Raw genomic sequence first — 26,868 nt, 5'->3', positions numbered from 1 at the left:
TAGGCAGAAGCTCCGTTTTTGGGGATTATGAAAAAAGAAGGGGACAGTCTTGGCAGGAAACTTTGTGGACACGGCAAACACAAGATGAGATGCGCACTCTCAAATCTCTAGGCAAAAACTTGTAAATGTCCATTGCCAGCTGATAATTCAAAATGCTATGTAGCAATTTCCTCTCAAAAAAAATCTTCTTCATTTTCTGAAGCCATAAACATCAGTCAATTCTGCAGCAACTGCTGTGAATTCCTTGCATGCCTCCAGGCGTAAGGTCAGATGTTTGTCCAGGTTTCAAGACAAGTTTGAGCCTGGGGAAAAACCAGGATGTCCAGCTGAACCTGGCATTGGTCAGCTACCACATTCCCAGTCACTTTACCTTGCCATCATTTGATGAGAAGCAGCCTAGGCAAGTATGATGATAGCTGTCCTGAACGTTAGCAATGCCTGGTGAGATTGAGTGAGCCCTCACTCCCTTTGCCTTGACCAGCCAGAATGGACCAGAAGATCTGGGGAAAGAACAGATCCCTCCTGGCTAGCAGGCTGTGCTCCAGGAGGCAGAGAGGTGATCACTCCTCTTGCTCCCAGCAGCCAGAATCCACTGACCTTTGGGAATGCCTGCAGCAACTGTCTGTGATCTTTAGCTTTGGGTGGGTGGAGGACACTGTAACCAGCTGAGGCTGGCAGGGGACAGTTCTCCCTGAATGGCTTCACCACCAATGGTTATCACTGGCTACTCTCCTACGTTCTCTCTGGGGGTGTGCAGGGAAAAAAAAAACCCACAAGGAAAATCCCAAAAGGCTGTAACATAATTGTATTATAATTAAGAATTCTACCAAAGCATCTACTGTGTGTTTTCTGAGCCTGATTAGATTGGAATCTAGATCAGGAAACTTCCCCAGCTGATTTGAAATTCCCAACCACTTGGTCTGGCTTAAGCAATTCTTTATTTTTGGTTTCTATTGGGATAAATCAACTGCATTTCCTTATGAGACCAACAGAAACATGATGCTGTTGGGACTGTGCAAAACCCTGTAAGTTTTTAAAACTCTGTTAGACCAGTGAAATGCTTCACTTTAGGCACAAGAAATGTCTTAAAGGCTTCACTCGGGCCACTTCCATACTTAGAGCCATGCGTGGTTTTACTGAGCTGTCCCAGGAGCTGGGATTCACAGACTAGTGTTGGAATACCTGGTTCCTACTGATTCACGCTGGTGCTCTAAAGCTGATTCTGGCAAAATTACCAGGAGCAAAGTGAGAAATAAAGGCACTTCTGTTCTAATTATCATATGCAGCAAAGAGAAGATCCTAGCACATGTAAGACATTCCTTCCCAAGCCAGATCCTGATAAAGAAGATCAGTCCTTTATCCTCCTGTTTCCAACCCATCCCTCCATGCTAAAAAACTTCACTAACAGGAGAGGAGGAGTGTAGCATGCTGAAGGTCTTACCTAACCAGAGTATTTGCAGGGTTCATGAACTCTCTTGCCTTACATCACTGTTCTCTCTGAGAGGAGGCTGTCAGCTTTCTGATAAAACTCTGTGCCACTTACGAAGAGAAATCCTGCATTTTGGGGATGATGTACATTGGATAGGAAAGATACCTTATGCTGTTATCGGCATCAGCTTAGAGGGAACACATATTAAGCGTTACATCATATATAAACGTGTTCACTATCTGCATCTCGGAGAGCTGAGAAGTTAGCAGGCAGATGCAGACGGCGTGTGTGTCTCTGCCGGGCAGCCTGCACAGCTCCTCAGAGCCTCCTGAGAACCCTTCAGCGGATCTTTTCACTGTTGCGTTTGCAGCCGACGTGTACCCTGACAGCACGCATTTTTTTTTTTCCCCCCCAAACACGTACATTTGTTATAACACCTTGGGAAGGAAAAGGGTGCTGCCTTTGCAAAGTTAGATAACTGGCCCAGTTCTTTGCTGCCGGATTGGCTGGGAGAGGCCCTGTAAAACCACGCTGGCCAGCCGCCCGGTCCAGCCCTGCGAGGCTGCGAGCTATTTCCACAATTGGCCACTTCAGAGTGGGAGAGGGGGAGGTGAAGACAGACGGGCAAACTGCATCTCTTCCAGGCTGCTTCCCTTCCCTCCTTGTTTTTTTCTCAGCTCAAGTAGTTTGGCAAGCCTGCTCTGGGTGCCTCCGAGCCCTTCTAGCAACGCCCAGGCGAGTGGGGTGTAGCGTTGGCGGCCGGGCACCTGGCCCTCCCTTAGCCGTGCTAGAGCAGTCCCAGGACAGGACATGTCAAGCTGCAACAGCGCCGGGGGCCCCACTGCCCTGGACTTTCCAGAAGTCCTGAAGTCCCTGCTGGAGTATTCCTTACCCTGGGCCAACAAGATGACAGGTAGGATTGAGAGAACGCGTGCTGGTGTTTCTGTTGTGATTTCTTCTTCCCCTCCTCGAGTTGCCAGGTGAGAAAGGGGATGGATGGTCCTGTTTGCTGCAAGCTCTTCAGGAACGTTTCCCTCAGGTGTCCAAGTCAGATGGGGAGTTCTGGCACCGAGTGTGTTGTGCAGCTAGAAGGAAAAATGGCAGCAATGGATTGATTACAAAATTGGTTGAGTGCTGAGCTCCTGTTCCTTTTAATCTCTGTGCTCAGCTACTTCGTGGAAAACCTCAAAGCTTTGTGCACAGAGAAGGCTTAGGCACAAATCTCCGTGCTCCGAGTGACTTCCAAGATTGCCATCCAGGTTGTCCCATGGTTAATAACTGCTGAGCCTCAAGATGTTGCCTCTTCCCCGGTGCAGACTGTCTAGAGAGACTGGCCCACGTGGGGCAGGCAGACTCCAATCAAACTTTGTGTTTGATGCTGCAGTTGTTTATCAGTGGAAAGCTGGGGTAGGGAACACAGCAAATGTGGTGTTTTCTTTGGAAGAGTGTTTCAGTACTCCTAGGATTTCCCATTCTCTGTGCAGCAACCTAGAAAACAAATGGAAAGAACCCAGGAGGTTATTTAGTCTGGGCTTCTGCTGCGCGTAACACTTCGCTCTTGCTGGATTCATCATTTCTCTGTTGCTGGGCGTGCTCCAAGTGCGCATCACACAACTCGGGGACTGTAGTTTTGGATAGGATGCCACATGCCCTCGGCAAACTTTTTTGTTGTGTATTAATGTTCTCTGCCGAGTACTGGGAGGCGGGGGGGAACACCTTGGTCCAACAAGCTCATGCCTAGGCACGAGTGAGTTGAACTTGCAGAAACAAACATGCATTGAGCTCACTCTTCTGTAGGGAGTTGCTACCGGGCAGCTCTGCAGTCTTGAGGGGCAGTGTGATCCAGAAGGCAGGAACAGAAAAGCCAGATGCAAAGTGTGGAGAGGGACCCTGCTCTTGCTCCAGACTCGCTCCAGAGTCAATGGGATAAAAGGCTGCTACTGCAGCAGTAAAACTTTCATGGCAGGACAGGCAGCCTCCTAGACTTGCTGGAATACCGTGAGCCCTGTGGCACCTGCCCAGCTCCCTGTGGGAAAGGGGTTAACAGGGCAAGGGGAGCTGCCATACTCCCTAAGGGTCTCATTTTTGTCACAGTGCTCCACTGCAGCTACCCATGAGCTGGCTCTTTGCTGAGACTTGGCCTGCTAACAGCAGGTGTGTTTATGCATCAAACAGTATGAAGCTTTGTGTGGGGAACAGGGCATGTTTTTGGAGCTGACTGATACCGAGGTAGAAAGCGGACCTGGCTGGGAGGAGGCAGAAACAGCCAAGGGAGGCTCACGCGGTGCAGAGCCTTGCGGTGGCTAAGCTGAAGCTTGGCTGCCTCTCTGGGAGCTCTGGTCTCCACAGCCAAGTGGATTGAATTAATCCAAGGGAGGAGTGCTGGCAAGACGTATCCGTTTGGCAAGAGTTGGAGTGGGGGATAGGAGAAGGGATCAATGATTTTCAGAAGGAATAATTTAGTCTTAACTCAATGTGGCTTATTTGGCAGCTGAGGGCGCTATTTTGTGGCAGCTTTCTTCCTCAGCCCCAGGACCACCCTGCCTCTCAGCACCACCTCCTCTAACCCTTAGAATTGCCCTTATTATGCCACTTCCCTCCCAGGCCAGCGTTCCCATCACGGTCCTTTCCCCACAGAGCTCAGTTCCCTCCTTCTGAGTCTTCATACCTACACACAACTCGTCTGCATTTGCTGGGTCTCAGGCCTCTGTCTGAAATGTGTTCTGCTACTCAAACCTCCCAGCGGGGCTTGCTGTACGTGTGCTCCCAGCCCATGCCTAGTGCTGGGCTGCTTCTTGCTTGCCTTCCTGCAGCATCAGAGCTGGGCTGTTCTGCATCACCTGGCCCTGACAAGACTCTCAGTAATAACAGCCAAGGCTGCTGCATTCCTCTCCTCACATCTCACTGTTCCCCTCTCTTCCTTCTCAGCTGCAGAGCAAAAGAGGAATGATAAAAATCCAGGCAGATCCCAGCCTAACCAAGAAGGTACAGCTGATGGTGCTGTGCCCACTGTCTGCTGGCAGTAGCTTGAACCCTTAATTCCCAGAGGCCACGAGAAAAAGCTCTCAGAGTAACCTCCCTCCAAGCTGGCTGGGCAGGGCTGATGCCTGAGCAGGGCGATGGGAGAGGGAACCCACAGGAATGCTCCCCAGGAGCTCCCTCCCTCCTCCCTGCCTTTGGGTAGAGCAGCTAACACTGTGCAGGCTAAACCGTCTTCAAGCAAAGTCACAACCCAGTGGTGGTCCAGAACAACCCTTTGCGTGATGGAGCTTGGGTGGAAAAATGTGCTGGAGGAAGAAATTGGTCAATCTAGAGGGAAAAGCCCTGGAGTAAAGGCTCGATTAAATTCGAGTGGGTTTAATAACCTCCATTCATATGGACGCTACCCAGCAATGCAGTAGGCATTGAGATCTACAGGGGGTATGTGCGCAGACCCTGTTCCTTGAAGGAGCATGGACAGCGCTGAGACACAGCCCAGGAGCCTCCAGCATTGACAACAATGGAACAAAGCAACCACGAGAGCCATAACTGAACGGACAGCCTGCAGGCTGCCTTGCTTTGGCTGCATCCCCTTGCCCTGTTCCTAGAAGCTGCCCCTTCCTGGCCTCACGGGGTTGTGTTCTCTTCATGCCACAAGCTGTTTCCCAGGCCAAAGCCCCGCTGAAAGCCGGCTGCCCCTTGCCGAGCCGTGCGCCGCCCTCTGTCTTGTGTGGTCCCGACATCTGTGTTTCATTGCCCCGTGTGCCGTGGCATCTCCCTTTTTCACGCATGTGCTTTTTTCTCCTTCTGCCAGCTGAGCTTGGCAAGATGGAGGGAGCCCGCAGAAGGCAAGCGGCAGCCCTGGAGCACGCAGGGCAGCGGAGCACGACCTGCGCTGCCTGCTTCTTGCAGCTGGATTTATCAGCCTCGATAAAGGATGCATTAACCCATGCTGTTCCAGCCCATATTGGCAAGGCGGCCTCTTCCCAGCTCCCTGTCGGGCAGCACACATGCAGGGGTTGTGCCAGGAGTGCCAGCCCTGTCCCCTGCCACAGAGGGAGCAGATTCTGCCTCCCAGCCTACACAAGAGAAGCAGCTGGCAGGGAAAGCAGCTCCTTGTCTGCCCAGGCTGAATGGAGACGTCCCCTGGTCCTCGCTGCAGTGAGGCAACGGGGAAAAGCACCTACTCCTTCCATAGGACTTCCAATCCATTCCTTTTCCTGAGCGGGGGGAACTCAGGCCTGATTTTGTGTCACAAAGACCATGGGGGTTTATTAGCAAGGGTCAGTTCCAGTTTGCCATCCCACCAAAATGAAACCCTTGTGGTTTGCGGAGAGGCAGCTGAACCAAGCAATGCACCTCAGCATCTACCTGGGGAAAAAGAGGTCCCATTGCTGTTGTCTCTTTGAGGGGACACCTCCACCCTGGGAAGAAGAGGTCCCATTTCTGTTGTCTCTTTGAGGGGACACCTTCACCCTGGGAAGAAGAGGTCCCATTTCTGTTGTTTCTTTGAGGAGACACCTCCAGCTTGGGAAGAGGAGGTCCCGTTTCTGTTGTCTTTTTGAGGGGGCACCTCCACCCTGGGAAGAAGAGGTCCTATTTCTGTTGTCTTTTTGAGGGGACACCTCCACCCTGGGAAGCAGAGGTCCCATTTCTGTTGTCTCTTGGAGGGGATACCTCCACCCTGGGAAGAAGAGGTTCTATTTCTGTTGTCTTTTTGAGGGGACACCTCCACCCTGGGAAGAAGAGGTCACGTTTCTGTTGTCTCTTGGAGGGGACACCTCCACCCTGGGAAGAAGAGATCCTATTTCTGTTGTCTTTTTGAGGGGGCACCTCCACCCTGGGAAGAAGAGGTCCTATTTCTGTTGTCTTTTTGAGGGGACACCTCCACCCTGGGAAGAAGAGGTCCCATTTCTGTTGTCTTTTTGAGGGGACACCTCCACTTTGGGAAGAAGAGGTCCCGTTTCTGTTGTTTCTTTAAGGAGACACCTCCACCCTGGGAAGAAGGGGTCCCATTTCTGTTGTCTCTTTAAGGAGACACCTCCACCCTGGGAAGAAGGGGTCCCATTTCTGTTGTCTCTTTAAGGAGACACCTCCACCCTGGCATGGAAGGCCCTGTTGGCCATGGATGTGCCACGCCAGGGAGATTGCCCACCTTCTCCCAGAGCTATGCAGTAGGTTTGCTGTGACAGGAGAAGCTGGTGGCTGCAGTGCTTGTCACTGCTGCCAGCTTATTCATCGTGTGGGAGAAGCTCCTCAGTGCCTGCCTGCGTTCTCGGGGATGAACTGGCACCGTCTGCTCCCTTTGCATGCTCAGAAGCTTTAAATCCCACAGCCCGGCTGGGGAATCGCAAGGATCGCTTGTGATGCTGAAAACCTGGGAGAGGTTTCTACCTCCCCTCCGGCCCCGCCAGCAGCCGCAGGGGAGTCTTCCTCCCTGCCCGCCTTATACACGACGTAGGACACGGGGAGATTAAATCCGGGTCGTGGGGGAAACGGGACCTCGGCATCCCAAAACGTATTTAGGGAACGTATTTAGGCACCGCCGCGGTTGCAGAAGCTCGGAGCCCACCCGCCCGTCTCTGGCCGCGGAGCAGCCATCGAGGGGGTGGGGGCGGAGGGAGCGGGGAGCAGCCCGGGGCTGGGCTGGGGACGGGGACCAGAGCGGGACGGGAGCCCCGCGGCGCCCGCGCGACCCCGCGGCCGGTACCGGCGGGCGGCGCCGGGCACGAGCTCCCGGCGCGCGCGCGCTAGACCACGCCCCCTCCCGCGAAACCACGCCCCCCTCCTCTAGTGGACACGCCCCCTCCAGCCCATAAGGGCAGCGCTTGTCTTCCCCCCCTCCCCGCGCCCTCGGGAGCAGCTGGCGGTGACGCAGCGCCCGGAGGCGGGAGGGGGAACAGCGGGGAGCGGGGTGGGCGGGGCGACGCACGTTAATGAGGGGGAGAGGGCGGATCTGTATATTCTAATGAGTGAGGGGGCGGGGCGCCGTATGCTAATTATAGGAATGGTTTGGGTTGGAAAGGCCCTTAAAGACCGTCCAGTTCCAACCCCGCTGCCATGGGAAGGAACACCTCCCACCAGACCAGGCTGCCCCAGGCCCCATCCAACCTGGCCTTGAACACCTCCAGGGATGGGGCAGTCACAGCTTCCCTGGGCAACCTGTGCCAGTGCTTCATAGGGAAGAAATTCCTCCTAAAGTCTAGTCTAAATCTGCCCCTCTCCAATTTGTAGCCATTGCCCCTAGTCCCATCACTACAAGCCTTTGTAAACAGTCCCTCCTCATCTTTCCTGCAGCCCCTTCAGGTACTGGAAGGTCACTATAAGATCTCAGAGCCTTCTCTTCTCCAGGCTGAACACCCCCAATTCTCTCAGCCTGTCCTCGTATGGGAGATGCTCCAGCCCTCTGAGCATCCTTGTAGCCCTCCTCTGGACCTCTTCCAACAGCTCCGTGTCCTTCTTATGCTGAGGATTCCAGAAATGGACACTACTCCAGATGAGGTCTCACAAGAGAGGAATAAGTGGGCAGAACCACCTCCCTCTCCCTGCTGGCCGCGCTTTTTTTGATGCAGCCCAGGATAGGGTTTGGCCTTCTGGTCTGCGAGCGCACATTGCCGGCTCATGTCGAGCTTCCCATCACCCAGCACCCCCGAGTCCTTTCGTGCGGGGCCGCTCTCAATCACATCATCCCCCATCCTGTACTGAAACCGCAGATTACCCCGGCCCAGGTGCAGGGCCTTGCCCTTGGCCTTGTTCAACCTCATGAGTTTCTCCCAGCCCCACTTCTCCAGCCCGCCCAGGTCCCTCTGGATGACACCCGGGCCTTCCGCGGTGACAACCGCACGGCTCAGCTCGGCGTCACCTGCGAGCCGGCGAGCGAGCGGGGCGGGCGGGGCCTCCGCGCGCTAATGAGACGTGTGGGCGGGCCCGCAGCGCGCGGGCGAAGGAGGCCGGGGGGGGGGGGGGGGGAGCGGGCGGGGCCTCCGCGCGCTAATGAGGCGCGTGTGGGCGGGTAAAGGCCGCCCCTGCACGTGCCCCGGCGGGCGGGGGGCGCGTGCCCGCAGCGGCGGCGGCGGGGGGGGCGGGGCCAACCGGCGCCGGCGCTCATGAATACTGCAGCGCGCGCCGGGGCCGCGGCTTCCCCGCGCGTGCGCCGAGCCGTCCCTTCAACACCCCCCCCCGCCATCATCCTCCGCCCCCCCCACCACCTTTCACGAGCTGGCGCGACGTCCCCGGCTCCGTCGCTCGCTTCCCACGGGCTCCGTTCCCCACCCCGCCGCGCCTCGCTCTCCAGCCGGTCGCTGACAGCGCTCGCCCGCCGGCCTCGCGGGGGAGAGCTATGCCCGGCCGCGCCGCGCACCAGGAGGCGGCAGCGGCGGGAGGAGGAGGAGGAGGAGGAGGAGGGGGGACGGGACCGGAGCCCGCGGCTGCCGCGGGGAGCGCGGGGCCCGCCGCGCAGCAGCAGGAGCAGCAGCAGCAGCGGAGCCTGGCGGGCGCCTTCCCGCTGGTGCTGAAGAAGCTGATGGAGAACCCGCCGCGGGAGGCGCGACTGGGTGAGCGACGGGGGGGGGGGGGGGGGGGGGAAGAGGGGGACGGGACGGCAGGAGCGGGAGCGCGCGGGGATGGCGGGGGGGGGTGTGGGGTGGAACGGGGCACGAACGGCGGGAGCGCGCGGAGGGGGGGGGGGGGGCGACACACGGTGGGGGGCGAGCGCGCGCCCGGGGGGGTGGGGGGGTGAGCACGGGATGGAGCGCGCGCCCGCGAGGGGTGGGGGGGGCGCGGGGGTAGAGGGGCGCGAGCGGCGGGAGCGCGCGCCACCCCCTCCCTCCTTCCCCCCGCGCGCCACCCCCTCCCTCCTTTCCCCTCCCTCGCGCCGCCCCGTTCCCGCCTCAGAGGGCGGGGCTCGCGGCGGGGTCACGGCAGGACTCGCTGCGGGAAGAGGCGGGGGGGGGGGGCGGGGGGTGGCGTTCGTCGTCTTCCCGTCCTCCCCGGTGTGCCACGCACCCCGGGTTTATCCCCCGTGCTGCCCGAACCAGCCCCCCCGCACCCCCCTTCGCCGCCTTCAGACAGAGGTTCCGAGGCTCCCTCGACCTTAATTGCCTTCAGAGCCGGGCGGTGACACGCACAGCCTTGCAGATTAGGTTTGGTGATAATCCACAAGGCTCTGCCCGCACACGCAGCCCTGGACAGGCTGGAGCTTCTCTGTCTCCCACTGGCGATGCCGACAACAGCTGTGGAAATAACCGTGTGGGTTACTTGTAGTCTTCAGCGTTGATGACACGCTTCTTTTTTCGTTCGCTCGGTGTTCATTTTGCCTTTCTGAGCATCACTTTGATTATGAGGAAGGCTGAGGTTCACCTGCTCTGCTGTAGTGCCCAGCGTACTGGTATATAACGAAGTCACACACCAGTATATGCCTTAATTACCTTAAAAATTGTGCAGTGACATGCGTAACCAGCAGATCCCTTCAAACAAGTTTTGGTGATAATCCATAAGGCTGCACCTGCACACTCAGCCCTGGACAGGCTGGAGCTTCTCTGTTTCCCACTGGCGATGCCGGCAGTAGCTGTGGAAATAACCGTGTGGGTTACTTGTAGTCTTTAGTGTTGACGGCACGCTTCTTTTTGTCTTCACTTGGCGTTGTTTTTGCCTTTTTTAACTATCAGTTTGATTTTGAGGAAGGCTCGGGTTTACCTGCACCACTGTAATGCCCAGCGTACCAGTATGGTACAAGATAAGTCCTCATACTAAGGAATTTTGAGGTTGAGAATCATTTTTGGAACATCAGACAACATCCAGGGTAGGCCATAGCGGAAGCGAGATTGGCAAAATTGTTCCCAGCAAGGATCCTGGTTAAGATCTGTTTACTTTGTACGTTTACCATTGCACAATACTGAGTAAATGTATCCATCTTGTGATTCTGGCCAATATTTTTTTTTCCTTTCTGTTAAAATTGTCAGCCTCTGATAAAGGTTCTAGTGGTGTTGCTACGGTGCAGGATGCTGCAGATGGAAACTTGAGTCCACAACATTATGGGATGTTTTTTAAACATATATCTGCACACACTGTTTTTTAAAGGCAATATCACCAGCAGGAGCAAAGGAGTTGAAAAAAGAGTTTGTGTGTAGAAACTGTGATTGTAGCAGGCTGGAATACGGTGACTTTCTTAGGTGTGTCTTTCCTGGCTCAAATCATGTGTTCTGGCCTATGGAGATGTAAAATTTTGAAATTAACACGATTTTAAGGTAGTGCATTTTTCTAAAATTAGAAACATTTGATACTTTTCCTTTTACCAGATGACCCCATTCCAGCTTGGGAAGGTGTTCAGCTTGACTCTCTGAAGCTTGCTAGTGAGTCCATTGCATCTTGATTACCCCTCTCCTTTCATGCTGTGATGAAGTTCAGGTTGTTCTCATTCTTAAGATTTCTCAGTAGATTTCCTTAGTTCACCCTGTGCTATTTCACTTTACACTTTGTGGAACTTGTTGCTTTCTGTTTGTGTTGATCACTGACACTTTTCTAGTTTGCATACTTACAAGACAAAGGAAAGAATGTCTTTTGTGTTAGCAGGTAGTTGTTCCTAATTTTCCAGAAGACTTGTCAGTAGAACTGTGGCTCAACTGATTGCAGAGGATCCTTGTGCATTTTCTGTTCCTTTACAGCATAGTGACACAGCCAAAATGCAAAATGTTGAATAATTAGTAATTTACTTAATATGGTGGTGTGTTTTCATCAAGCTTTTGGAGGGAAGACACGATGCCTTTTATCTGTAATGCCTCTTGACAAAAATGGAATTTTCTGCCTTATTCTGTGAGAAACAGTACCAACTAGCTGGCAGTGTCCGTTTATGGTCTCCACAAGCTACCTGTGGGTCTTCCAACTGCCATAGGTAATTTGACTACTCGGTAAGCAAGCTGGCTTTCTAATCCTTGCGAGCAACAGAGGAGGACATCCAGTTCCAACTGAATGCCATCATCTTGAGCGCCCTGCCATGTACTGAGTATGTCTTACTGGCCTTACTGCACGTGTTGTCATGTACCTTATAGGAATTAAATAAATAAAGTCTTTTTATATAAAAAGACCTGTGGGGCAAGGGAAGAGATTTAATATTCTGGAGCAGGAGTTTAGGTCTCTCTTATTAATAATGATCTGCTGCATACCTTCTGAAGGATGCTTTAATCACCAGTTCTATGATTTGACAATATTGTTCGATGAACAGGGGGAACTTTGTCAAATAAATATTTGTTCTGTTGGTGGCTGAGATAGCACTTGACTGCTGTGGCAAAAATGTCTTTTGGTCTGAGTTTGGTTGGTTTGTTGGGGTTTTTTGTTTTTGTTTTTTTTGGGTTTTTTTTTTTTTCGAGTTAAAAAACAGGATGTGGAATAAAGCTCTTTCCAGGCTGCTGCTTTTGGCTAAAAGAGCAGTATTTCCAACAGCTCGAGAATTGGAATGCTCTGCCTAAATTACTTGGCATAAACTAGTGACCTCTCTGTTAACAGCAGATGTACAGCCTAGTTAATAGGTCACAGTAGCAGAATGAGGGGGCTAAATCGGACATGAGCTATCAGCTGCAGAAGTACAGTCCGATTTACCAGGGTGACCTTGAATCACTGCAAATGGAGCTTCTTAGGATACTGCAGCTCTGCTGTCAGGTAATACCTGTTTACACTATAAATATCTTCAGAGAATTAATGTTTCAGATCCCTGTGCTGGGGCAGGCCAAAACTTCCCCCTCAAGATGCAAGAAGCTAATTAGTGTTTCATTAGATATTGCGCACCCAGCAGGATGTTGTGCAGCAGAAATAAAGATTAAATGAATTGAAAGCAAGCCAGTGGGAAAATGTCAATGCTAAAATGGTCACATAGCAGTTTTATCTTTTTATGTATCACATTTGAATTATATGGGCACCCAATATGCTTGTTAACTGCTGGTTTAATTTGTTTCAGATATTGCTGTTAGAAGTGAGGGGGCGGGGGGGGAAGAGAAAGAGCTGGCATAGCTGAACAAAGACAGCACTGGGGCCCGGTGCTTGCCAGTTGTCAACTTGTAGCAAAAGGGCAGAACCATTTCAGGTGGTCTTCTCATGGGAAGGAAGGATCTAATCTGGTGTGAGCCAGGGAAAATAGCAAGAAGAAGCTGGAGGGACAGCTGTCTTTTCAGGTTCCTGAAGTGCAGCATCTAGAATGCTAGTTCCTGAAGTGCATCCAGGATGATGGCGCACATCTAAAAGGCATTATAAGATCTGAGAAGAGCCACGTACGGCAGTAGCACAGTCTTTTTGGCATCTACCTTCTGAAAAATATGTTTAAGCCTTATGTTTAGTCTACTAATCACTTAAGGTTTTTCTACTCTATTGGAGGTGTTGTATTAGACATTGTAAAACAAACACACTGCCGGCTTGCATTGAAGCTGTCATAACTTGGAATAGAAGACTACTGTTTTCAAGCATAAAGAATGATTTTCTTTTTTTTTCTCTTTTTAGTTGACATTTTGACTCAACACTCACAAGTTTTATATCATGTTGATTTGAAAAACAGTGGTTTACAAAGAGCTCATTATTGTCACTTGCATTTGTTTTGGTGATGTCTTTGCTGAGATATCATCTACAAAGTGCAAATCTCGATTTGGTTGTGTTGGGCACAATGCAGACCTTGGGGAAATATGCAATTCCCAGTTCACAAGTTGGATGTGAAATGGTGGTTCCAGTCAGTGAAACCATCCTTGTATGTGAGGTAGAGTAGATGCTGTTTCTTTATTAGCTTCAAGCAGGAGCTTTTTAGAAACATTCAGGTTATTTGGATTATGACTGTTAATGTGCAGATTTGCTTTGCCCAAGCAAAGGGTGGGAAAACAGCAGAACTCCCTGCGAAAAGGAGTTTATAGCAGGGATGAAAGTTAAGAGATGGCAGGTCAGAGGCAGCAGTGTGAAGTGGTAAGGGGAAAGGCCAGAAGCTGCAAGATGAGGTTAACAAAGCTCAGGTCCAGGAGCTACTAGTCTGAATTTAACATGTTTTTTAGGTAATTGCAGTAGTCCTAATATGGTGGCTGGTGAATATTTTCTCAGCTGTTTAGTTTAAAATCTGGATCCTCTTTTATGTAAAATGTTCAGAGTATGGTAGGTTAAAATTATAATTTAATTTGTATGGCAGCACTGTTCTTGAAGCCATAAAAAGCTCTTTCATTCAACAGCGGAAGGAATGCCAGTTCTATCAAGAATAGGTTTTATATAAATAGATTTTTCTGATTTAGAGCAGAGTTTCACCCCCACTCCCACCCTCAATAAAGAAAAATACTCTTAGTGTATTGTAGCCAGTCTAGAAAATTCTAATGCCAACGGTTTGTACCTTTTGTGGGGCTGACCCGTGTGACTACTGGAGATCAAACCTGGTCCAGTGTATGTCACTGGAGTCCTTGTTTCATTGAACTGAGTATTTGTCAGCTTCCACGGTAAGACACGATTTGCAGTTGGTTGGGATATGTCTGGCAACCATTCCTTTTGACGGCAGGGCTTGCTCAGTGGTGGCAGCACTGTCATTGCTTCTGCAACGCCTCCTTCAGCGGTGGTGGAACTGCTTGGAGAACTGGATCAGGAAAATGACTCGGGTTTTTTTTTTTTTCTTTTCTTCCAGCTTATTTTTATCTCTTAAATTATGTAATTATTCCATAACTTGAGTTTTCTGCTTGGATGCTGTCCCAGACAATTCTTAATATTCAGTAGCTATGGGGAATATGGAAACAGCCGGTTTTTTTTCTGTAATATATGTATTGTAGCATGGTAAATGGAGAAAATTTCACCAGTCTTCTGTGGCCTGGGGGTGGGGTGTGGGAGCATACCTTATTAGACATCCCAAAGAGTGAAAATTGTAGGTAGGTACACTGAGCTATCTTATAGTGAACAGCATTTGGAGCCCTTGCTTTGTGTGGACATGCTGAGTCATTTCAGAAAGAAGTGTTTCTAAAATACTGAACAATAGACTTCCAGGTCTCTGGTGTCCTGTGGACCTTTTGACTAATTTTCAAGTGTAATCTGAAAACCTGTGTTCCTTTCTTGTTTGTATCTACATTATTCTTCTGCACCCTCTTTCTTTCTGCACAGAATAAACAACTGCTTCCTTGGGAGTTTTTTTTAATGGCTTCCTATGTAATCCTACCTAAGGACATTCACTGTCTGCCAAGACAAGCCTGTGAAAAACAGACTGTTTTGCAGTGACTAGGTAGTAAACTGTACTGTTTTATACATACATACACATATATATATATAAAAAAATAAAATGCAGTATTATATGCATTTTGGTCAGTTGTTACAGCAAAGCTGCTGGTCTTCAAGGCTACTCAAATGTCTGTGGTCCAGCCATCACAGAGAGTTGGAGCATTCCATACGGAGTTTCATATGAATGTTGTCTTTCAACATCTGATTTTTCAGATCATGTCATGAGGCAGAGCTATAGCTTGCTGAATTTACTTTCATGGGGATTTTGTTAGACTCTTAAACCTTGAGTCCTTCCTGTGTTGCAGCTTGTACAATGACCTACTTGTATCTTTCAGATAAAGAGAAGGAGAAGATAAAGCTTGAGGAAGATGAAACAGCTGCTGCCAGCACTATGGCAGTCTCAGCTTCCCTTATGCCACCCATTTGGGACAAAACTATTCCTTACGATGGCGAGTCTTTCCACCTGGAGTACATGGATCTGGATGAGTTCCTGCTGGAGAATGGAATTCCTTCCAGCCCCACTCACCTGGATTTGAACCAGAATCCACTCTTGCCTGTGGCTGAGCTGGAAGGAAAGGAGTCTGCCAGTGCTTCCACTGGTTCTCCTGCATCATCCTCTTCCACTGCAGTTTACCAGCAATCTGAAGCAGCCTCCAGCACAGGTAGATGGAACGATATGGGGCACTGGGGGACTTCTGTTGTGCTCATGGGTCGAAGAGGAGATATGTTAGCTGTGGCAGGTTAAGCAGCATAAACATGCTCAATGCAGAGCCTTAGTCTGTGTGTCAATTCCTGAAGATGCCACCTCTCCCCTTCTTTTCCTCTTCTCCTCCTGGAAAAAATGAATGACTGTATCCCAATTTGCAGTCTGTTTCTCTTTTGAAATTAGAAGAGCTGAAACACCAACATAAAGTATTTGCTTTCTTGGTGTTGCTCATCTAGTGAGAAGCTGGATGCGTTGAGATAATAGCTTCTCAGGTTATTTTACAATGCATTTGATGGTTTGTGACAAGTCCTCTGTGCTACCTTTGTGGCTTAGTCTTTTTGGGTGAACTTGTGCTCACTATCTCAAATGACAATGCTTGATAGAAAAACAATGAAATGATCTTTTCATGCTAGGCTGTGAAATGTGAGAACAGACACTTGGAAAAGATGTGTTAATGATGCAGTTTGATGTTCTGTGGTGCTTTGAAATGGGAATAGAGGAATAAAGAAACAGAACTGTACTTAAATAGTACTAGGAAGCAACTCCTACTATTCATTTGTAGTGTGGAGATCTTCTCTATTAAAGTATTTAGCAGCTAAGTTTGCCCTAGATTTGGAGTTTAAACGTGATAGCCACTAAACTTTCACGTAAGTATTTAATGAGTTTTATGAGCAGACTTTGTAGGAAGTGTTATGCTCAGGGCTTCTCTGTGAATCTGAGAGAAAGGCAAAATGTGGAACTGCTTCAATAAGACATAGGGTGTCATTTTTTCTAAGTGACATATAAAAAAACGTATTGATCACTACTTCATATTGCACTGACATTTACAATTCATGTGTATGAAGCTTGCAAGCAATAGACATATATGACAAAGCTCATATGAACACTGTCAATGTCGGACAACCCATTAGGGATAGTTGCTTTTATGTAGTAAAGGAGTAGAATTGTCTCATTTGTAACAAACTCACCTTTATTTAGTCCTTTCCGTGGAAATGCAATTGTCTGACCTTCGAAGGTCCCTGGGACCAGGGTCTTTGGGCAGACTTGTTGCCATAAGGCTTTCTATAGTACAAAACTCAGGCTGATACAACTTTTTCATTTCTTACTGCTGTGGAAAGCATGTAGTTTTTGCTGAGGAAGTATTAACTCATGTTCTGCATCTATCTGCTCATGTCTGCTAGTCTGGCATGTGTTCCTGGAGTTTGTTACAAACTGGGCTGTGTAGCTTCTCTCTGTACCAGCAGCTGCACAGCACCCAGCACACCTCAGGGAAGTCTCAAATGATGCTATTACTACCCACAGTAGAGCAATAGAGATACCCAAGTTGGCTTCTTAGTAAATCGTCTTCATCCTGCTGAATGTATTGTAACTTGTCCTGTTGTTACCAGAGTCCCCACCACAAAATGAGAGAAATACTCCCAGCCCCATTGATCCTGACTGCGTAGAAGTTGAGGTGAATTTTAACCCTGACCCTGCCGATTTAGTGCTGTCCAGTGTGCCTGGTGGTGAGCTCTTCAATCCTCGCAAACACAAGTTTACTGAAGAGGACCTGAAGCCGCAACCAATGATTAAAAAAGCCAAGAAGGTTTTTGTCCCAGATGAGCAAAAGGTAACAGATTTATTGCTGCAAACTTCTCTACGCCTTGATCAAAGTTTCTGACTCTTTGTCCAAACACTTTGATATATAAAGCTAATGCGCTATACCTATGTGACTGGGCGGAAGCACTGCCAAGAATAGGACTGGCAAGTCAGCTGTTGTTTCTGCTGTTTTTATGGTTTGTTATCATGAGATAATTATCGAGCAGGAGCAACTTATGCTATACACAGAAATTAGAAGAACTCTCAAGTCACATCCTCATCAATTGCACTTTTGAAGACCACTGTACATATTTGCCCAGCATTATGTCTGGTCTGGCTTTAAGCAGCCGAGCCAAAAGAACAGGTTGTTCTCTGTGGAAGTTCTTTAAAGGTCCCCTCCAAAACAAAGCATTCTGTGATTCTATGAATTGGCACTAAGTAAAGGGAGCATTTCAGTTGGACAGCTTCTTAGTAGCAAAGTTGCTTGATCTCCCTAATTCTGGTTCTAGCAGTGCACTTGGTTTATCCTAAAAGAAGACTCATGTAAGGATGAAATTTTACAGTACTGTTGCCTGTGTTTTGGTATTGGAGCCCTGCAAACCAATGAAGGAGATTCATCCATATGGCAGTCAGTGTGAATGCCATAATACAATAAAGAGGTGTCTGATATAGTTGTCAGGTTGGCATCTTTTTTTTTTTTGTGGTTGCTACAGGATGAAAAATACTGGACAAGGCGAAAGAAGAACAATGTGGCAGCAAAGCGTTCCCGTGATGCTCGGCGATTAAAGGAGAATCAGATCACAATTCGGGCAGCCTTTCTTGAGAAAGAGAATACGGCCCTGAGGACGGAGGTTGCAGAGCTGCGCAAGGAAGTGGGACGATGCAAGAACATTGTTTCTAAATACGAGACCAGATACGGACCCTTGTAAGCACACCCCTTTTCCTTGTTAGGGCTCATTGTTTTAGCCTCTTAGATGTCTCTGCCTTCTGTAGAGACTCCCAGAAATAAAGTTTGTGGAGGCTTTACCATTTTGCATCTACACAAAAAAAACCAATCCCTGTTTCTGTTGGCACAAATTGTTCAGGCCCTTTCCTGATCATTATGTTGCCCAAAATCTTAGTGTCCATATTTACAACTTTGTTTTTAACATTGATAGAGCATTTTCTGATGTCATACAATAGAACAGATTCACTTATCTGGAGGAATAGATGTGGATCCCTCCTGACTGGACAGGGCTTTTACTGTCTGTCTAATCTCCCTTTTAAGTGGAGGAAGAGCCTAGGAGATTCTCTTGGCTTTTTTTGCCTTTTATTTTTTTCTTTTTAAACTCCTGCTCTTTTCTCCCTCTCCACCCCTACCCCATCCCTCCCAGTCAAATTGTAAAACATAATTTTAAGATGTAAGAGATGTTGCTGGGCAGCATCATGAAATTATTTCCTCTCCCATTCAGAGGCACTAGAAATAATCTGTTGTATAGAACTCTTGTTTCTGTTGAAGAGGATTAGGGGAACCTTTAGGACATGAAGACAGGAAAATATTCAATCCCTTGTAAAAACTGGGGTATCTCAAGGTTAATGCATAAGTGTTAGGCAGACCAGAGTCAGTGCAGTGTTGATTAAAATACTGTCCAAACGTCTTGGTAGGTTTGAATCCTGGATAATTTCCAGGAACTGAGGAGAGAGAACTGTGTATCTCTCACTTTACAGATATGGGCTAAATAATTTGCTGTGGGTTTTAGGCTGTATTTCTACCACCACCCCTCCTTTTTTTTTTTTCCTCAGAAGGACTTCCCTCTTGAACTGCTGATAAAGCAGCTCCTTACACTTAACAGAGAAGTGAAGATTTAGAAAAAGAGGTCTGGCTCATTAGGCGGAACCTTGAGTCCCATCTGTTAAGGAATTGCCAGTCTCTTATCTTTTGGAAAAAGGGGTTTTTTTTGGTGTTTTTTTTGGTTTTTTTTTAAGAAGCAAACAAACCACTGTTTCTTTACTGCACCTTACCTGTTGTACAAGAGCTTGAGAAAGAGTTTTGGTCCTTTGCATCGTGAACACTCTGTGGAACCAGCTACACCCCACTCTAAACACGAACAGTTTACCTCACTATCTCCTGTGTAGCAGCATATCTGGTCTCACCATGCCTGCTGGTTCTCCCTTCAGCATGTTTCTTGTTACAAAATTAACACACAAGACTTGCCCTCTTGGAAGTAATCCATTCTCGGCACCAAGCGCTGCTTCAACAGTACATGGTGTTAAAAGAAAAAAATATCTTAATGTGTGATATTGGGACCTTCTGCGTGACCTACAACTGCAAGAATCAGAAGCTTTAACAGAAGTATGTCTTTTAACAAGAGAAGCTATCTTAAGATAGAGGCTGTGTCAAAACCCTTAGGCTATGCTTCCTGGGCTAATACTTATATTAGGGAGCAATTGTGGGGTAGGGACAGAAGATGTTTAGGCTACTTTCCAGTTCCACTATTGAAATCTAAAAAGTATATTTAAAAGAGCATTAGGGTTTCTTTTCTATACTGAAGACTTCTTGCCTAGCTTATTTTTTCAAAGTAATGTGGAAACTTATGAGTTTAGAGACCAATTGTGCATTGACATCTTAAGGAAGTGGAGAAGCAGGCTAATCCAGAACTCTTAAAGTAAATGTACGCTTTGAACTATCTCCCCCTCTGTTATGCTCTTAATTTGACTAGAGTGGCTCTTGATGCAGTGTTGGTCTAATTTCTTTCAAACATACTAAAAATTTGTCACCCTTTCAGCAGGGGTTTTTCTTTCACAGGGTGGTGTGTGGTGGTGATGGTGGGATGTATGTTACAAATAAATTGTCACACTTAACACTTTGCTTTGTTTAAAGTGACTTATCTGATTCCGAGTGATGCAACTTTAAAGACTTTTAAAAACAAAGAAACTAAAAAGCACACATGAATCGCCAGTCTTCAGAGTGAGCAGTGAAATCTGTGAGGTGTCCCAACACAAACAACTGACGATGACCCTGCCTGCCTGCTTGCCTGCAAGTACCCCATCAGAACTACCCAGGGCTGGGCATGATGAAAAGTGCAAAGTCTCCTTAATTCTGTATATGGCTTTCTTATCTGTCTTTCTCACTGTAACTATGAACTACAATAAGCTTACTTACAAGACTCTCAAAGTCTGTTGACAAGCCTGTGTGAATAGTGACTCTTTGTTTTGGCACTCAAGTGGAAGAAAATAGGGAGTTTTAAATGAAAGTGTCTGTAAATATTAAAAACTGCTATATTTTATGACTCTCTTTCCCTGCAGTAGAATGGAATTTATTTAATACTGCAGCTCACTTCTGGTACAGTGTAGCATTTTGTGGAGTACTGTGAGTGCAGAAGTAAAGACACTGGGAAAACAGCAGTCTGTGACATATGAGACTTCCAGTGCAGAAAAGTACAGCAGATGTACTGAAACAATCCAGAAAGCACCACAGTGTGCCACACAAAGAGGAGTAATAAACCTCTATCAAGTGACCCATGTACTAGTAAAACACTTCAATTGCTTTCCTGCTCCACAGCTACACTGCTGTAACCTGCCTTCTGCTTTATTTCTTTTATGAGGCTTACTTTCTTTTATGGTGTCTTGCTGAAACAAGATCTATTCTTCTGTTAACGATTTAGCAATCGGGGAAAAGGTGCTAGTCTGAGCTGCTGATCCCCATGTCTTTTTGCAGTCTGAAAACACCAAACGAGTATTAGCTCCAGTGAAAGAATGGCTCTTAGCTGCCACGTTACAATTTTCTGTCTCTTGACTATGTGAGAGCTGCAGTTGCGAAAGAATACTCTGCACTATACAACAGAAACAGGCAATGATTTCTCACAGTTACAGTGGGCAGCTTAAGTATTAAGACCCTTGTAGTGGTGTGGGAGAGTTGATGAAAGCTTGGACAGATCGCGGGCATGTTTGTGTGTAGAAGATGGAGGAAGTGGGTGGAAGTTCCTTTGTAAGAGTTTCATCAGCGTAACAGGGATCTGCTTTTATGTTGAGGATGCTTAAGAGCTAAATTTGCTTGAGAAGGAGTACTTAGTTTCTGGGGAAGTGGTACAGGGCCATGCTTGTAGCCAAAATGGAGCTTGTAAGACAGGAGTGAAAGATGATTAGTGTATTCATACCTGGAGATGTGATAAACAGCATACGCCTCAAGAAAAATAATCCTGAAAGTTTTCACAAGTGCAAGTGCCAAAAGTGAGGCGTGACTAGTTACCAGCAAAGCTCGACACTATTGTGTTGAACCAGTATTTTGACTTTGATTAACCCAAGAGATTCCACCTCTAATATCAGAGCAGAGAAGCAAAGAGAAAAAAGTGCAAAGAAGCAGCTACCGTTGTAAACTTCATTTAAAGAAAATAGTAAAAATCTCAAACTTTAGAGTTAATAACCATTTTTTGAAGGCATAAACTTTTTAAAGACCATATACGTTAAATGCAGTTATTGACCTATTATTTTTAATCAAGAAAGTGTTTTTAACTATTTTGCTGGTAACATAAGTAGACTTACAAGTGTACTATTATAATTTGGGATTCTAAAACTTGGAAGTAATCTTGTGGTATTCTCTTCGGATAGATGAATAATTTAGGTACATGTTGCTGAACTGTCAGCATAGATCTCTGCATATCAAGTGTTGCTGATTTGGATTGATATTTTTGATATGTACTGAGTTTTTTTGTTGTTTTATTTTGGTGATAAAGGCCACACCATAGATGGTTTAAAAAAAACCCAAAACCAAACAATAGACCTGGCAGCATGCTAGTGTAGAAACTCTTTGCATTTATTATTTCTTTAAATTTATTTCTATATATTTTCAGTTAGCTTTGAATGGCTGTTCTTGAAAGTCATACTTCCTGTTTAAGTGATGAAGTTAAAGGGTATTGTAACTGGGCAAGGCATTGCTAGTCCTTCATTTGGGTCTTGCTGTCTTACTGCTTTGGGAATATCTTTTTAATACTTACATATTATACAGGATTTGGTTTTGTAGTATGTCATGTTATTTTAACAGTGAAATATTCAGTCAGCGAGAATAGTATGTGCAAGTCTATTGGCTTTTTCTGTTGTATTAAAGTCTTACACAATGGAAACTAACAGTGAATCTCCCTTAGATCTTCCTTTCAGAGAAGGCCGTTAGCACACTCTTGTGCTTCCCTGTAGGGCAGTGCAAGCTTGCAGGTTCTGTGATTCATTTATCTATGGGTTGCAAAACTGGAAAAATCGCACTTTAGGGTGAGTGTGTCTTCACTTTTGTAGTTGGAGAATTTTTTTTATTAAGAAGCAACATCCTCAAAGATAGTTGAGAAGGTAGTAACTATTTAAAGGAGTGTGGGTATTGCCAGACAAAAGAATTATGTGCAATGCTGAATTACTTTGGTTTTAGTTTTCGCAGTCTCAGGAAGTTAAGCTTACTGCTTCAGAGCTTTCTGCTCCTCTCAAAATGATTGACTATGTAATCTTGTTTCTTTGACTAGGATGACAATCCTATCCCTAAGTAATAACTTGGGTACACTTTCATAGTGGTCATAAGATGACCAATATTCTTTTAGTTTAATTTGAATGTTAAAAGATTATGAATTGATGCTATTGGAGTCGAAAAATCTCTGACCTTGGAACACGCTCTGTAGAGGCTACAAGTGTGCCTGATGCCAATGTATCCCATTCCAGCCATAAAGGGACCATCTCTAAGGGAAGATCTTCAACCTGTTGCCAAGATCTGCTCCCACTGAAGCCAGTAACAAAGATCTCATTAACTCCTACAGGAAAAAGTCTTTACACTCATGTGGTTATCGTCAGGTTTTAGCAAGCACTGGAGTCATGGGTGTCTTTGCTTTACTCTGGAGCGTTCTGTGCTTGGATTAGGTGGATGTATCTCCGATTTCAGCTGTCATGCTGGTTTCCTGGCCCTATTGCTTGTTCATTTACAGTTAGTGATAGTTTTGATATTAAGGTAATCTGAATTCTCTGGGGTTTTTTTTGCCCTACATTGACAGGGTGGAAAAAGTAGTATACGATAACCTTGTGCTGGGAGAAGAAATTAAAAAAAAAAAGTTAAATGTGGCTTTTTGCAGTTTTTCTAGTAATATTTTATACCTTTTCTGACTGCTCTGTTTCCCTGCTGTGCTGTTTGAAAGTCCATGGTGTTCTAGCTGAGGAAATCACTTTCAGCAGTATCTGCAGGACTGCTACTAATTGTATCAAATTAATTTCAAGTTGGGAGGTGCAGCGGAAAGGCTGGCAGCTTTGGGAATACTGTAATAAAACCACTTGTTTAGAAAAATATTTTGTATAGACTGCAGAAATAATGGACTTGCACAGAAGAGGATATTGCTGCTTCAACCTTGTAAGCCTGCTCAGCACAACGGGGCTTTGTTCCTTGTGATCAGACGCCTTCGTTTTTAGTGGAGGTATCTCAGACCTTTGTAAAATCCAGGTAGACTTTGTTCACCCTTGCGGTTTTAGCTGCTAAGCACAAGATGAGGAAGGAAAATTTGTCTTAATGCATAAATCTCCGTCGTTTTGGCAACCTACATCTAAATCCATAAACAGCAAAATCATTTAATGCTAGTGTTTTGCCTTTGCAGTGCTACAAGACACTGGCTGACTTTCTAGATTTTCAGATATTTACTCTGATCTGTATATCTGCCACTGTAACACAGCAAAGATAGAGGAACTCACAGTGAAAAGCTGGGAAAAAGGTAGAAAGAACAGGTTTAACTAAAATTCTGTGGAGATGCTAACATAATGCTAATTGAGAAATTGCAGTGATTTAATTCATGATAATGCAGGTTTGTCACACAATGTAATTTGTTAGCTTGATAGCGTGCTGTCCCCTAGTGAGTCACTTTCGGAATGCCAGCTTCTAAAGCTCAAGCTGCTACAGGGAAAAAAGAATCCTTTGAGAAAGATACCTGTAAAGATAAATGTATAGATACTTGGCAAGGAGAATAAAGAATGAAAGCAGGAAGAGAAGAGTAATGCAGGAGCCTGACCTGAGCCAAATTGCTAAAACTGAAGCTTCACTGTTTACAGTTTTAGTCAAATAATTTGGAACCCCTCAGGTTAGCATCATACAGTAGATGTGTATTTGCTTAGGTTTTGGGAATCTCCTTTCCTTGATCTCACTTCAATGATCCAGAAGAAAGTGAGAGGAGTATACAGATTGTAAGGAGAGTTACTACTGAAAGGTGTGAAAAAATAGCTGTTGCTTTAACCAAGTGCACTGTTGCACTGTGACTTGACCTGCCAATGTGAACTGATAGTGCTGTGTCATGAGGAAATTACTGTCTGAGGCTCCAGTATTTTAAGGCCTCAATTCTGCTGTCATTTCTGCATGGGATGAGCCCTGTATCTACAGAGAACCACGTGGACTTCACACGACATGAAGTCAGAAGGCTTCTTGTTCATGACTGTGAAGCTCTGCCCAGGCAGTCAGCTGCAGAATTGTGTCCTTAACACAGGATCAGTTGCAGTTGTAAGGCTGTTGATAGGAAGTGTAATTTGGGTGCTTGTTACGTAGCCAAACCCCTTGTTACTTCATTTTCCCAACTAAGGCATGAGCAGAAGCCCTTTGCTGTACAACATCTGTAAAAAATAAAAATGTACTTCACGTACGTCTAGTAAATTAAGGCATGTGATTTTGGTCTGTGGGTCTCAACCAACTTTGCTTGTGTACCTTGCCTGAATGTTTTCTTAGATCCGCAGTTATGTCTCGGTGAGAAGATACAATGGAATTTGTTTTCCTGAGAGGGCACAATAGCAGCTCTCATCTGTCACTGTGGGTGACCGCTTGCTACTGGCCAAGATCATGGACGGGTGCATCCTCTGCACTTTTATGTGAAGTTGTCTGAAATATGATGATTAACATGATTATTGGAATACTGTATTTTGTATAACTTAGAACATGTAAATACACTTTTAAAACTAATCTGTTCTATGAAGTAATAAATAAGTGCTTCCATTGTAATATCTGAATATTGTTAATGCTTCATGTAGCTTGATTTGGGATTATCTTTTTCCTAGAGAACTACAGAAATCAAAACAAAGATTGATGTTGTGGAATTCTAGTCTAGTTGTGATGCTTTCTATCGACAAAAATGTTTTAAAAATAATAATGAGCTACTTAAGCAGAGAAACTGAGAGTTTGAGGGAATGGATTCTCTTCCAGTCTTTATTTAACAGTGGTCACTCATGATATTCATTATCATACTCTTCTCATCCCATTAGGTGGACAGTTGATTTGGTTTTGAATAGCATTTGGAAAGTGGCAATATTAAATGATTGGTAAAGCTTAGCGACTGAGGACAATTAAAGGTGTTTTTATCCACTGTTCTCTTTTTTGGCTCAAACAGATCTGTCTCCACCCTTCAGCCAGACTGCAGCAAGGTGCAATGAAGCAATGAGTGACTGTTGCTGAAGCTCATTTGTAACCTAGATAGTCTCCACCTCTATTAGCTCTATTGTGTACATAGATGACACGGGTATCCTGCTGTGGAGAGAGAAAGAAAATGATTAATGACTTGAGGTTTTGCTGAGTGCGTGTTCACTGGATGCTGCACAACTGGGACTTGCATCAGCTTTCATGACCTTTTCTATCTTGTGTCAAAAATAAAACCCGAAACATTGGAGTGAGAATCATGAATGGTCTGCTAGGAAATGCAAACACTTGTGTTTTGAGGAGGAGGTAAGATTGATCCATCAGCCTTCATGTAGAGATTAGCCTGTGATGACACTTTCTCCAGCCATAACATAACATCTTTGTCTTTAACACCCTAGTGGAGCAGCCTTTCTATTAACAGCTGTTTGCAGTGTTCCATAAGTGACGAAGCCACATCATCTTTTGTAGTGGGGAGAGATGGTGGCATCTTTTTTCTTCTTCTTTTTTTTTTTTTTCTTCTTTTTTCCTCCTCCATTAGTGTCTCTAGGCTGTAAAATAGCTGTGAGACTGCTAAGCATATGTGCAGGTTATTCAGAAAACTCTCTTCCTGTAAAGCTTTTTCAGAGAGATATAATTTTTAACTAAATAGTTGGAGGAAACTCCTATCGGTCATATTGGGCCTGAAATTCTGTTGCCTCTTGGATAAAAGTATTTTTTTTCTGATGTGACACTGATCTGTCCCATTCATTCAGTGGGATGGATGATAAATCTGCACAGTATTTACATAAATCAGATCTTAGTTTTACCGCCTGTTAAATTGTTTAATCTCTTGGATGTCTACTCCATGAGGTTTTCTATGTAATTCCTGCAAATGTAGCTGCTTTTTGAAGCAGTCCATCAAGTGCATCGGAGATCTTGACTGAAAGATTCTATAGAAATTAAAAGAGAAAATAAAGATCGTAAAGTGGCTGGCTAAAATTGTATTGCCGTAAGTGGTTTTAATTTACATGTGAATCTTTTGTCCCAAACTACTTATTTTGTACATAAACGTACACACTCCTGGCAGCTGATGGGTGAAAATAAAGGTGCTTAAACAGCAATCTAATAAGAAAAGGGCATTTCACTGTTGCAGAGTTGGTATTATTTTATATTTCCATTTATTACACTTTTTAAATGTATAAACCACAGATTTGAATTCTCAGTCTTCAGCTTGGATTTTGTGAGTAGTTTAAGTCATTTCACCTCTCTGCTCGTAACTGGTTTTTAAGAAAAAGAAAAGCTTTTGTTTAAAATGTAAAGTTTTGACTGTATTAAATTCTATTAGTACCCTTCCTTTTTAAGAAATAAAATGTATATTCCACTATGCTGAGATCCAGGAATTTTGTTCCCTAGGTAGCACACATTGCTGTACACCTCAACTGCCAGCACTATACCTGCAATTTGCATTGAAGTCGGTAGGCATGATCAGCTGATTACCTTATAGGATTAGGCTCTTGCTGTGCATTTCTCACATGTTAAGCGTGCCAGTAACAGGTATAAAATTCCCCACTTTTCTTTTCTGGATTAATTGGTTTCAAA

At 46.0% G+C, this 26,868-nt stretch overlaps 1 protein-coding gene across 6 annotated transcripts; it reads left to right on the top strand.

The window, feature by feature from the left end:
* The first annotated feature begins 2,007 nt into the window (after window positions 1-2,007).
* On the top strand, window positions 2,008-26,654 carry TEF (TEF transcription factor, PAR bZIP family member). 6 transcript variants are annotated; one of them, XM_069854932.1, is made up of 5 exons: window positions 2,008-2,342; window positions 14,956-15,282; window positions 16,715-16,935; window positions 17,618-17,829; window positions 25,265-26,654. In XM_069854932.1, the coding sequence occupies exons 1-5, from the start codon at window positions 2,240-2,242 to the stop codon at window positions 25,305-25,307; spliced, it is 906 nt and encodes a 301-aa protein (XP_069711033.1). In that variant the 5' UTR covers window positions 2,008-2,239; the 3' UTR covers window positions 25,308-26,654. The 6 variants fall into 6 exon arrangements, with proteins under 6 accessions (XP_069711033.1, XP_069711040.1, XP_069711044.1 ...); XM_069854939.1 differs by having other exon boundaries at window positions 19,765-26,271; XM_069854911.1 differs by lacking the exons at window positions 2,008-2,342; window positions 25,265-26,654 and adding exons at window positions 8,613-8,961; window positions 10,705-10,758 and having other exon boundaries at window positions 17,618-18,576.
* The last annotated feature ends 214 nt before the right edge of the window (window positions 26,655-26,868 follow it).

This window comes from Phaenicophaeus curvirostris, chromosome 1 (genome assembly GCF_032191515.1).
Source record: "Phaenicophaeus curvirostris isolate KB17595 chromosome 1, BPBGC_Pcur_1.0, whole genome shotgun sequence".
Taxonomy (NCBI): Eukaryota; Metazoa; Chordata; class Aves; order Cuculiformes; family Cuculidae; genus Phaenicophaeus; species Phaenicophaeus curvirostris.
Note: the sequence above shows the minus strand (reverse complement) of the source record. Positions and strands in the feature narration are given on the sequence as shown.

What these genes read in the sequence shown, in the direction of transcription:
- TEF (XM_069854911.1), top strand. Translation starts at nt 8,748, where the DNA reads ATGCCCGGCCGCGCCGCGCACCAGGAGGCGGCAGCGGCGGGAGGAGGA. An exon ending in GCCGCGGGAGGCGCGACTGG is followed by an intron (nt 8,962 to 10,704) that starts GTGAGCGACGGG and finishes TCCTTTTACCAG; the next exon opens with ATGACCCCATTCCAGCTTGG. An exon ending in TGACTCTCTGAAGCTTGCTA is followed by an intron (nt 10,759 to 14,955) that starts GTGAGTCCATTG and finishes TGTATCTTTCAG; the next exon opens with ATAAAGAGAAGGAGAAGATA.